Below are 13,415 nucleotides of genomic sequence, written 5' to 3' on the forward strand. Positions count from 1 at the left end.
CCAGGGGGATTAGATTCTCTCCATCTGCTCTTTCAATTCCCTTAACCATCTTGTATACCTCAACTCGGTCATCACTTAATCTTTTGTACTCGAGGGAAAACAACCCTAGTCTATGTCACCTGTCCTCAAAGTGAGGGGCCATCATTACATGAGAACTGAAGAAATAGGAGGAGTAGGCCATTCGGCCCCTTAAGCCTGCTCTGCCATTTAATAAGATCACGGTCCATCAGATCGTAGCCTCCACACCACATTCCTGTCTGCCCCCCAATGACCCTTAGCTATCAAAAATCTGTCAAACTCAGCCTTGAATACATTCAATGATCCAGCCTCCACTGCTCTCTGGGATAGAGGGTTTCAAAAATTAATTGCCCTCTCAGTGAAGCAATTCCTTCTCATCTCCGTCTTAAATGGGAGACTCCACATTCTGAAACTGTGCTCCCTCGTTCTAGATTACCCCACAAGGGGAAATGTCCTCACCCAGTCCAGCTGTGCCTATTCCAGTTCTCATTTAACCATTGTACACCCTTAGCCAGGAATCTCTGGACAATGGTCAGGAGCACAATCCTTGGCTGGTTGTGCCCTATCCCCTAATCCAGGAGTCACAAGCCCAAGGACAGCGCAGTTACCAACTGGGTTTACCAACTGACCCATTGTTAGGGTGTCTGCTGCACATCTGTAAAGCTGCACTGCAACAGCTGGACAGCACTTCTGGATGAGACATTAAACCGAGAACCCCACCCCCTGCCCTCTCAGGTGGACATAAAAGGTCTGAGGGCCAGTATGTCAAACAGGAGTCAGGCGAGTTAACCTTAGTGTCCTGGGATTAATATTTATCCCTCAAAACAATATCACCAAAAAAATAGTTACTTTTGGCAGGTAAACCTCCTGCTTATCACCAGCTACTGCACACCATCTCCCTCGGCAGAGGAATCAGTGCTTCTCCATGTTGAACACCACTTGGTAGAAGCACCAAGGGTGGCAAGGGCACAGAATGTACTTGGGTGGGGGACTTCAACGTCCACCACCAGGAGTGGCTCGGTAGCACCATTACTGACCGAGCTGGCCGAGTCCTGAAGGACGTAGCTGCAAATTTGGTCCGCAGCAGCCGGAGAGCACAAGTGAGTGGGAAAATCACACTGGACCTCATCCTCATCAATCTACCTGCCACCGACACATCTGTCCACGACAGGGGTGACCACTGTGGAATTGAAGACCCTTCTTCACACTGAGGATGCACTGCATCATGTTGTGTGTCACTGCCACCTGGTTAAACAGGATGGATTCAGAACAGATCTAGCAGCACAAAACTGGGCATCCATGAGGCGCTGTGGGCCATCAGCAGCAGCAGAGTTGTATTCAACTATATAGCTGGTAACCTCATAGCCCAGCATATCCCTACCATTACACTCCAGACAAAGGTGGTGCAGTGAGGATTGTAGGGGAGCACGCCAGGATAGGTTTACCTAAAAATGAGGTGCTCACCTGGTGAGCATGTGCATGCTAAGCAGCAGAAGCAGCTTGTTACACACAGATTTAAACCACCCCACAACCAGCCAATCAGATCCAGTCACTAATGGTAGTGGCGGGCAATTAAACAACTAACGGGAGGAGGAGGCTCCACAGACATGCCATCCTCAATGATGGAGGGAGCCCAGTATGTCAGTGCAACAGAAGAACATAAGGAATACCAGCTACCTGGCCCCTAGAGCCTGCTCCACCATTCAATATGATTATGACTGATATGATTGTGGCCTTAACATCACTTTCCTTTCTGTCCCCCGCCCCACCCCACCATTAACCTTCAATTCCCTTGTAGATCAAATATCTGTCTAACTCGGCCTTGAATATATTCAATGGCCCAGCCTCCACTGCTCTCTGTAGTGGGGAATTCTAAAGACTAATAACCCTCTGCGAGAAGAAGTTTCTCCTCATCCTCGTCTTAAATGGGAGACCCCTCATTTTGAAACTCTGGCCCCTAGTTCTAGATTCATGAGGGGAAGCAGAAGCTTCTATGTTTCAATAAAATCACCTTTCATTCTACTAAGCTCTAATGAGCCTAGGCCCAACCTATCCAACCTTTCCTCATAAGACAACCCCATCATCCCAGGAATCTGCCCAGGGAACCTTCTCTGAACTGCCTGCAATGCAAGTATATCCCTCCTTAAATAAAGAGACAAAACTTTACATAGTACTCTAAATGTGGTCTCACCAATGCCCTAAACAGTTGTAGCAAGGCTTTGTTACTTTGACACTCCATTACCCCTTGCAATAAAGACCAATATTCCATCATTTGCAACCAGCTTCATCCGAGTGGATGATCCATCTCAGCCTCCTCCTGAGGTCCCTAGCATTATAGACGTCAGTCTTCAGACAATTCAATTCACTCCTCGTGTTATCAAGAAACAGCTGAAGGCAGTGCGTTCAGCAAAGGATATCGGCCTTGGCAACAACCTGTCCACAAACAGCAAGACAAGTCCAATCTAGACAATTACCACCCCATCAGTCTACACTCGATCATCCGCAAGGTTTTGGAAGGTGTTGTCGACAATGCTATCAAGTGCCACCTACTCAGCAATATTCTGCTCACTGATGCTCAGTTTGGCCATTCAGCTCCTGACCTCATTACAGTTTTAATCCAAACATGGACATAAAGAGCTGAACTCCCGATGTGAGGTGAGAATGACTGTTCTTGACATCAAGGCCGCATTTGACCGAGTGTGGCATCAAGAAGCCTTAGCAAAGCTGAGTCAATGGGAATCGGAGGATATCTCTCCACTGGTTGGAGTCATACCTAGCTCAAAGGAAGATGGTTGTGGTTGTTGGAGGTCAGTCATCTCAGCTCCAGGACATCACAGCAGGAGTTCCTCAGGATAGTATCCTCGGCCTAACCATCTTCAGCTGCTTTATCAATGACGTTCCTTCCATCATAAGGTCAGAAGTGGCTGATGATTGCTCAATGTTCAGCACCAATCTCGACTCCTCAGATACTGAAGCAGTCCATGTCCAAATGCAGCAAGACCTGGACAATATCCAGGCTTGGGCTGACAAGTGGCAAGTAACATTCAAGCCACACAAGTGCCAGGAAATGACCATCTCCAACAAGAGCGAATCCAACCATCTCCCCTTGACATTCAATGGCATTATTATCGCTGAATCCCCCACTATCAACATCCTGGGGGTTACCATTGACCAGAAACTAAACTGGGCTAGCCATATAAATACTGTGGCTACAAGAACAGGCCAGAGGTTGGCTACTATGTGCCGAGTAACTCACCTCCTGACTGGCCAAAGCCTGTCCACCATCTACAAGGCATCTACAGGAGTGTAATGGAATACTCTCCACTTGCCTGGATGAGTGCAGCTCCTACAACAAGTCAAGAAGCTCAACATCATCCAGGACAAAGCAACATGCTTGATTGGCACCCCATCAACAAACATTCACTCCCTCCACCACCACTGTGGCAGCAGTGTGTACTATTGACAAACTGCACTGACGTCCTCTACTATCTTGAAGGATAGTACTACTATCTACTATCTTAAAGGCAGCAGATGTATGGGAACACCACTATCTGGAAGTCCCCCTCCAAGCCACTCATCATCCTGAAGTGGAACTGTAGCACTGCTCTTTCAATGCTGCTGGGTCAAAATCCTGGAACACCTTCCCTCGCAGCTCTGCGGGTGTACCTACATCGCATGGACTGCAGTTCTAGAAGGCAGCTCCCCAGCATCTTCTCAAGGGCAATTAGGGCTGGGCAATAAATGCTAGCCTAGCCAGCCATGTTCACACCCCACAAATGCAACAGATCACAATGCTATTCTTGGGATCTTCCACAAATTCACTTTATCTGCTGTAAAACACTTTGGGATCTCCTGAAGCTGAGAAAGGTGTTGGGCATAAACACAAGTTCTTTCTTCCACTTACTGGCTGCTGACCTCGTTCCAGCTGAAATCTTCAGGCCAATGGTTAAACTCGAAGCTGTAAGCTGCCAACCTCTTCTGAAGAGACAAAGAAGAACACAGAACTCACTACCACAAGTAGTTGAGGCAAACAGCACAGATTCAGCTAAGAGGAAGTCAGAAATGTACACTTTTGGTCTCCTTACCCAAGGGAGGACATAGGAATGTTTGAACAGGAGGAGGACGTTCAGCCCCTTGAGCCTGTTCCCCTATTCAATGGGATCATGGTTCATCTGCGGCCTAATCCCACATACCCGGCTTTGTCCCACATCCCTTAATAGTTTTGGCTGATACATATCTTATCAATCTCGGATGTAAGATTAACAACTGACAGAGAACCAGCTGCTGTTACAAAAAAGCGTTCCAAACTCCTCCCACCCTTTGCATGTCGAAATGTTTCTCCACTAACTTCACCCCTGAAAGGCCGACTTTTAATTTTTTTAGGTTATGTCTCTGAGACCTGGATCTCTCCAACCAGCAGAGGTAGTTTCTCCCCATCTAACCTATCTGCTCCCCTTGAATATCTTGAAAACATGGGTCAATTAAAGAGATACTTGCCTGAGAGAGGGTGCAACAAAGGTTAGCTGGATTGATTCCTGGAATATGAGAATTGTCCTTTGAGAATAGATAATCTAGAACGGGCTTATGTCCTCTCAAAGAACGAGAGACCTGCTCAGTAAAGCATATAAAATTCTTTGAGGGTGACAGGATAGATGCTGAGAGGGCATTTCCCCATCGTGGAGAGTCCGGAACTAGTGTTCACAGTCTCATGGGCCACCAGTTCGGACTGAGATGAGGAGAAATTTCTACACCCAAAGGGCTGTGGATGCCCCATTGTTGACTACATCCATGGCCATGAGCAACAGGTTTTGGGGCACTATCAAGGGATAGGGCAGGAAAGTAGAAATGCGGGTAGAAGATCTGCTCCTTTTCCTTATATGCGCAGTGCAGAGACGGATAGAAGGGTACAGCGATGGGATGCAGCATAGTGGGGCGCCGCTTGTGTGTCAGCATCAAGCAATTAGGTGGAACGGCTTGCGTGCGTGCTGTCAATTCTGTGTAAGAGCAGCTGTTTCTCAACACAGTTGTGAAACACCAGGAAAAAAAGGCAGCAAAAAAAAAAACAGAGGCAACACACGGGTTCTACATTGTGCAATGCGTGACCAGCAGTGAGGCTTGATGGTGCTGGGAACATCTGCAGCTTCGAGCTTTCCTCACTGCTCTACCTTGTTTTCCGCCGTGTTATTTCTCTTCGTTTCTTCTAAAATGCTGATAAACTGCACGTAATCAGGATTGGTCCATCGTCCCATACCTACCCAGCAGTGGGGTGGGGGGTGGGGGAAGCAAACAAAAAAAAAACAACAGTTACAACAATGACTTGCGTTTATACGGCACCTTTAACATGGCAAAACATCCCAAGGTGCTTCAAAGAAGCAGTAATCAAACAAGCCACAGAAGGAGATATTAGCACAGGCGACCAAAAGCTTGGTCAAAGAGGTAGGTTTTGAGTAAGGAGCGTCTTAAAGGAAGAGAGGGATTTAGGGAGGGAATCCCTGGAGCTTAGGGCCGAGGCAGCTGTAGGCATGGACGCCATTGGTGGAGCGATTCAAACTGGAGATGGTCAGGAGGCCAGAAATGGAGGAGCGAAGAGGCCTCAGAGGGTTACGGGGCTGGAGGGGGTCACAGAGATAGGGAAGGGATGAGACCAAGTAAGGATTTGAGTGAAAGCAAAGACAAGGAGTTTAGCATTGAAGCAATGCCCAGAATGGGAGCCACTGTTAGCACACATTTTCTCCCCATCCACTTGCTATCCTTCTTCCATTGTATCTCTCCTTCATGGAGAAACAGAGGTGAGAGAGCTAGCACAGGCACAGCAGTGGGGCCGAATGGTCTCCTTCCATGCACTGACATTCTGCGATTCTAAGTAAATTGGCCAGATTAGGAGAAAACAGTAAGGGTAAGACGTGGCAGTCAGCTGGGTGGTTCGCTCCTATTGAGTTTGGGGTTTAGAGAGCTGCAGACTGCAGGAGGAAAGGAAAGACTGAGGGAGGGAAGGAATTCCACAGCTTTAAAGGTCTTGGAAAAGAACGAGGAGACTTACTGGTGAGAGATCACTCTCCTACCTCTGAGACAGGCCACACCAGTGAGTATCAGCAGGAGCACACTTGCATATGAAGTAGCAGGAATAAGCTTGGACATAACAATGTAACCTAAACAAACAGGAAAAAAGACATCATAGTGGCTTTGGCAACGATTTGGTTAGTAAATGCATTCTGCACAACTTGGGCGAGGATGGTCACCGTTACACAGAGTACACTGCACAAAAACAGGCCATTCAGCCCAACAGGTCTATGCTGGCCTCTTCACCCTATGTAAATCTCCTCCTATTCCATCCACCTCTGCTCAGCTTTCGAGCATATCTTTCGATTCTCTTTCCTCTCATGTACTTGGGTGCTTTCAAAAGAAAACTTAACAAGTTATCTGCTTGTTACAATCTAACTGCTCTCAAGTAAAGAAATTTCTCCTTTGTTTCCCAGCTGCAGTTACTCGTAACCGCCTTAGGAAGGGTATGCTGACCATACAGGGGGTGCAACGAAGGTTCACCAGACTGATTCCTGGGATGGCAGGATTGTCCCATGATAAGAGATTGAGGAGACCGGGCCTGTGTTCTCTAGAGTTTAGAAGTACGAGAGGTGACATCATTGAGACATATAAAGTTCTGACAGGGCTCGACAGGGTTGATACAAAAAGGGTGTTTTCCCCGGCTGAGGTGGCGGGGTCTAGAACCAGGGGACACAGTCTCAGAATAAGGGGCAGGCCATTTAGGTCTGAGATGAGGAGGGTGGTGAACATTTGGAATTCTCTGCTTCAGAGGGCGGTGGAAGCTCAGTCACTGAGTATGTTCAAGACTGAGATTAATAGATTTCTGGATATTAAAGATAGCAAGGGATATGGAGACAGTGCGGAAAAATGAGGTAGGTCAGCCATGATCTAGTTGAATGACAGAGCAGGTCTGAGGGGCTGAGCGGCCTACTCCTGCTCCTATTTCCAATGTAACTACCTTGTATTTGGATTCACGCACAAGTGAAAACATTCTCTCCACATCCACCGTGTCCAACCAATTCATAATTCAGGTCATCTCTGAAGCAGGTCTTTTTTCCAGAGGGAAAAACACCAGCCTGTACAATCTTTCCCGATAGCTGTTATCTCCCAGATCTGGTACCATCTTTGTAAATCTTTTCTGCACTTGCTACAGTCCGTCGATGCCCTTTTTATAAGGTGGACACCAGAACTGTGCACAGCACTCCGAGTGTGGTTTGACCAGGGTCCTATAAAAGTTTAACATGACTTCATTGCTTTTGAACTCTGTACCCCTACAAATAAGTCCCAGCCCTTTCTTAGCACGCTCAATTCCACTGCTGTCCAAGTCTCTGCTTTTAATGATTTGCTCACCTGTATTCCTAGATCCCTTTGCTCTTCTGCCCCATTCAGTTCCAGGTTTTCTGAGGCGCAGGTGGTGTTTCAATTTCACTGGCCAGAGTGCATCAACTCCCATCTATCTGTGTTAAACTTCATTTGCCACTTAACTGCCCAATCCGTAAGCTTTCTGTTTGATCTTTATGTCTGGTTCCTGCCTTAAGCTGATTGTAGCCAAAGGCAGTGGATTGGAGGGGGAGCAGCACTAAAACGCAGGGACTGTAGCAAGTGGTAATGCCTGGACTAATGCCAATCCCACCACAGCAGCTGAGGGAATGTAAATTCAATTTGTAAATCTGGAAGGAAGTTCCAGTTTCACTAATAATGATTGTGAAAATACTGGATTGTTGCAAACAAATATATGAACATACAAAATAGGAGAGGTAGGCCATTCGGCCCCTCAAGCCTCCTCTGCCATTCAATAAGGTCACACCTGATGTGTTTTTGTTTCGAATTCCACATTCCCACCTACTCCCCAATAACTTCTGATTCCCTTGCCTAACAAGATTTATCTACCTCTGCCTTAAAAATATTCAATGACCCCCACCTCTACCGCCTTCTGAGGCAGAGAGTTCCAAAGTTGCACAACCCTCAGAGAAAAAACTCTCCTCATCTCTGTACTAAAAGGGTGACCCCTAATTTTAAAACAGTGACCCCTAGCTCTGGACTCACCCACAAGAGGAAACATCCTTTCCATGTTCACCTTGTCAATACCGTTCAGGATCTTATATACTTCAATCAACCATCTGGTTCACTAACGTCTTTCAGGGGAGGACATCTGCCATTCTTACCCAGTCTGGCCTACATGTGACTCCAAACCCATAGCTAAGAGGTTATCTCTTCTCTACCCTCTGAAATGGCCTAGCAAGCCATTAATTTTTGTGTTATTTATTTGTTCATGGGATGTGGGCATCACTGGCTACGCCAGCATTTATTGCCCATCCCTAATTGCCCTTGAGAAGGTGGTGGTGAGCAGCCTTCTTGAACCGCTGCAGTCCATGTGGTGTAGGTACACCCACAGTGCTGTTAGGGAAGGAGTTCCAGGATTTTGACCCAGCGACAGTGAAGGAACGGCAATATATTTCCAAGTTAGGATGGTGAGTGACTTGGAGGGGAACTTCCAGGTGGTGGTGCTCCCATGTGTCTGCTGCCCTTGTCCTTCTAGATGGTAGAGGTATTGAGTTTGGAAGGTACTGCCTAAGGACCTTTGGTGAGTTCCTGCAGAGTATCTTGTAGATGGTACACACTGCTGCTACTGTGCGTCAGTGTGTAGGGGTGTGGGGGGGGATGTTTAAGGTGGTGGATGGAATGTCGATTAAGCAGTGGTGATTCTGGATGGTGTGGAGCTTTTTGAGTGAAGCTACACTCATCCAGGCAATTTGAATTAAACCACTATAAACAAAAGCACTGTACACGTGATTCAAGAAGGCGTCTCACTATCAACTCCTCAAGGGCAATTAGCATGGGCAATAAATGCTGGCATTACCCGGAACATTCACACCCCAAGAGCAAATTTAAAGAAAATTTACTTTAACACTCTGGACCGAAGAGTTGGTGTGGTTGAGGAGGAGGTGGTGGGTGGTAGCTAGTTGTGCGAAAATCCCTGCCAGAAAAGAATTGTGCTCCTATTCAGTGCATCCTTGTTAATGAAACTGACACCAGGGAGCTCCATGGCTGTTGTTGGCATCTAACAATTCATTTGTTGGGAAGTATTTTGAGGTTCAACCTCACTAACACAGTGCTTAGAAGGCCTGTCTGAATAAGGAACATGGTAGCCAGAAATCAGCCAAAAACTGTTGGGTAATCTGATTGGTTTGTCTTGTTGTAATTGCTAGCTCCTGGCTGGTAGCCTTGAATGGCTCGATTGGTCTGCTTGTCCTTACCAGTCTGCGATGGGGAGGCTCACCCCATCATTATTCCATACATGAGCACATCAGCATACTAATTTAATAGCGGTTAACTGAACCAATTAAAAATGAGACACACATCTCACAAAATCTCTGCCCTTGCACACGAATGGCCAAAATTTTAAGAATGGCCAAGATTTTTTGAGATCTGAAAGGGCAGTGGAAGCAGATTCAACAGTAACTTTCAAAATGAGAATTGGACAAATACTTAAAAAAGGAAAGAAAAATACAGGACTATGGGGACAGGGGAAGACAGAAGTGGAACTAATTGAATAACTCCTTCAAAGAGCTGGCACAGGCACGATGGGCCGAATTGCCTCTTTTTGTGCTGTTAAGCATTGGCGTTTATTTAACACTCTTTGAATATGTGATTTTCCAGAAGTCTGTTTGGGGACTTCCCTCAGTGCCACCACCGGCGGAGAGAACCAGCCAATATCTAAACTAACCCAACTTTCAGTCACAACTCTTACCTTTCCTGTAGCAGTAAAGTAGTAGTAATGGGGATGTGTAGTAGGACACAGACCACAGGATGTATGCCTGCGTTAAATAAAACAGCAATTAGATCAAAAGTTATGATGTTCCAGCAGTCTGTCATTAAGTTCATGGTTTACACAATGTCATGGGAATGCATTATAACTGGGTAAGCTGTGTTACTCTAGCAATCCAGAGTCAGTCCAGATAGGCCCCCCTCCTAAAAGATACCAAAATTAAATGTAAAATTCAATATTACTACAGCAAAGGAGCACAAATGTTCAGGTTCGTACAAAACCAGTTTAAGACAGACACCACAAAGGCATTTCTGTAAACAGGCAGTGACCAACAGTAGGAATGGTCTCCAGGAACAGTCAAGAGAACAGATTCATTTAGAACAGCGTCTGACCCACCGTCCCACCCAGTCCCAGAGGGGGAAAGGACAGTGTCTGACCCACTGTCCCACCCAGTCCCAGAGGGGGAAAGGACAGTGTCTGACCCACTGTCCCACCCAGTCCCAGAGGGGGAAAGGACAGTGTCTGACCCACTGACCCACCCAGTCCCAGAGGGGGAAAGGACAGTGTCTGACCCACTGTCCCACCCAGTCCCAGAGGGGGAAAGGACAGCGTCTGACCCACTGTCCCACCCTGTCCCAGAGGGGTAAAGGACAATGTCTGACCCACTGTTATCACTCATAGTCCTTCTGAAATTTTATTCTAATTTCGAGTCTCAGAAAGGAACATGATAAGGTGTGATTGTGCAGCGAATTAGACTTCGGACTTGATACTTTAGATCATTTCTGTTGCCTGAACATGTTGAACATTGGATAAGCAAATTGCCCCAGTGGGATTTGTTTGAACATTTTATGGGTGTATTTTGTGTGAATTTCCCTTTCTTTCCTCCTGATATCCCCTTCTCAGTCCAGGGTTAGATGCAGTGCCTGACAGCCTTCCTGCTTGAGTTGAAGTAACTCTTCACAGGACCGGAGGTTAAAGCCAGGAACCTCCTGGATTTATCCATTCACCTGCTCGCCAAGTTAACCCCTTGTGCCGCGCTGGGAGAATGTGCAGTGCTTTCATATTTGTCATGTAAAATGGTGTCCTTGTCACCACAGGAGGTGACTGTCCCTATTCTCCTGGCCAGCCTCCCACCTACCACTCTCCTGAAAACCTGAGTTCCGCTGCCTGTATCCCAACCCGCACCAAGTTCCATTCGCCCGTCAACCCTCCCCCACCCTCCCCAACCTACATTTGCTCTGTTCCGGCAACAACCTCAATCTTAAAATCCCCACCCCTGTTTTCACATACTTCCATGGCCTTGGCCCTGCCGACCTCTGCAATCTCCTCCCATGCCACAACCCTCCCAGATGTTTCTACCCTCCTCTCAGACTGGCCCCTTTCACAACCTGATTTCCATCGATCCACCATTGTTGGCTGTGCCTTCAGGTGCCTGGGCCCTAAGCTCTGGAATTCCCTCTCTAAATCCATTCACCCCCCCCCCACCCCCCGCCTCTCCTCCTGTAAGACATTCCATGAAACCTGTCTCTTTGACCAAACGTTTGGTCACCTGTCTGAATATCTCGTGTGACTCAGAGCCAAATCTCGCTAGGGGGAAGGGGCTTCTCCCTGTTTCCAAGCCAACAGTCCTCCCTCAACACTGACTAACTGGCTACCGAATTGAATCACTGTTTGTGGGATCTTCCTGTGCACCAAACATCTGCTGTATCTTTTCTAATCTATTCATGGGATGTGAGCATAGCTGGCACTTATCGCCCATCCTCAATTGCCCTTCAGGAGGCGGTGGTGAACGGCCTTCTTGAACTGCTGTAGTCTGTGCAGCGGAGGTACGCCCAGAGTGCTGGCAGGGAGGGAGTGGTGTTCTCAGAAAGCTGCAAGGCCAGGAAACAGCTTGGCTGCTGTCACACAGCCCCTGTTACCATGCGAAAAACACCATGCAAACATTTTTAAAGGGACTTCACATTGAAAATAACTGGCCATGCAAACTAAACTTAAAAGGGAACATTAGTATAGAGTTCCAGGATTTTGACCCAGTGACAGTGAAGGAACGGTGATATATTTCCAAGTCAGAGCGGTGTGCGGCTTGGAGGAGAACTTCCAGGTGGTGGTGTGTCCGCTGCTCTGTCCTTATCTCTAGATGGGAGTGGTCGTGGGTTTGCAAGGTGCTGTCGAAGGAGTCTTGGTGAGTTGCTGCAGTGCATCTTGTAGATGGTACACACACTGCTGTTACTGTGCGTCGGTGGTGGAGGGAGTGAATGTTTGTGGATGTGGTGTCAATCAAGCGGGGCTGCTTTGTCCTGGATGATGTCGAGCTTCCTGAGTGTTGTGGGAGCTGCACTCATCCAGGCAAGTGGGGAGTATTCCAACACACTCCTGACTTGTGCCTTGTAGATGGTGGACAGGCTTTGGGGAGTCAGGAGGTGAGTTACTCGGCACATAGTAGCCAACCTCTGGCCTGTTCTTGTAGCCATGATATTTATATAGCTAGTCCAGTTCAGTTTCTGGTCAATGGTAACTCCCCAGGATGTTGATAGTGGGAGATTCAGTGATGGTAATGCCATTGAACATCAAGGTTGATTCTCTCTTGTTGGAGATGGTCATTGCCTGACACTTGTGTGATGCGAATGTTACTTGCCACTTGTCAGCTCAAGCCTGAGTGTTGTCCAGGTCTTGCTGAATTTGGACATGGACTGCTTCAGTATCTGAGGAGATAAATGGTGAACATTGTGCAATCATCAGCGAACATCCCCATTTCTGTCTTTATAATGGAAGGAAGGTCATTGATGGAGCAGCTGAAGGTGTTTAGGCCAAGGACACTACCCTGAGGAACTCCTGCAGTGATGTCCTGGAATGCTTGACCTCCAACAACCACAACTATCTTCCTTTCTACTAGCTATCACTCGAACCAGTGGAGAGATTTCCCCCCTGGTTCCCTTGACTTCAATATTGCCAGGGGTCCTTGAAGCCACACACAGTCAAATGTTGCTTTGATGTCAAGGGCAGTCACTCTCACCTCACCTCGAGAGTTCAGCTCTTATGCTCATGTTTGGACCGAGGATGTAATGAGGTCAGGAGCTGAGTGGCCCTGGCGGAACCTAAACTGGGTGTCGGTGAGTAGGTTATTGCTGAGTACATCCACCTGAGGGGCCATCAGTTTAATGTCTCATCTAAAAGACAGCACCTCTGACAGTGCAGCACTCCCTCAGCACTGGAACTAGGGGGTGCATCAGCCTAATTCTCAATTCTCTGGGATGGGACTGAAACCCACAACCTTCTGGCTCCAAGGTGAGTGTGGTAACCACTAGGGCCACAGCTGGCACCATCTTTAAAAGTCACTGTAATATTTGCATTTATTTCAATGCTATCTCTCTTGAAGTTAAAAACAGACAAACAGTCAACCTGGAAAGATCCCTGGATCTCAAGATAGTCACAGGACTTCATACAGGTACAAACAACAAATTAATTCCGACTGAAGTCCAGCTTTGTTCAGCTTCACACACAGTCAATGCCCATCACAGCAGACAGCTTTCAGCACGTTGTTAATAAAGAACTAAGTCATTTGAGGAAGATTAAGAATGTCACTATC

At 47.2% G+C, this 13,415-nt stretch overlaps 1 protein-coding gene across 2 annotated transcripts in view; it reads right to left on the bottom strand.

Moving 5' to 3' along the window:
• abhd16a (abhydrolase domain containing 16A, phospholipase) overlaps positions 1 to 13,415 on the bottom strand; it is a 67,870-nt gene that overhangs the window by 41,581 nt on the left and 12,874 nt on the right. Inside the window, exons 3-6 of one of the 2 annotated variants that reach the window (XM_041213528.1) lie at positions 9,812 to 9,878; positions 6,081 to 6,167; positions 5,184 to 5,269; positions 3,923 to 3,996 (exon numbers count right to left, since the gene is read on the bottom strand). In XM_041213528.1, the coding sequence (XP_041069462.1) occupies positions 3,923 to 3,996; positions 5,184 to 5,269; positions 6,081 to 6,167; positions 9,812 to 9,878 (314 nt within the window). The remainder of the gene's footprint in view (positions 1 to 3,922; positions 3,997 to 5,183; positions 5,270 to 6,080; positions 6,168 to 9,811; positions 9,879 to 13,415) is intronic. The other variant, XM_041213529.1, reaches the window with a different exon arrangement.

The sequence above is a fragment of the Carcharodon carcharias genome, chromosome 19 (assembly GCF_017639515.1).
Source record: "Carcharodon carcharias isolate sCarCar2 chromosome 19, sCarCar2.pri, whole genome shotgun sequence".
Classification (NCBI taxonomy): Eukaryota; Metazoa; Chordata; class Chondrichthyes; order Lamniformes; family Lamnidae; genus Carcharodon; species Carcharodon carcharias.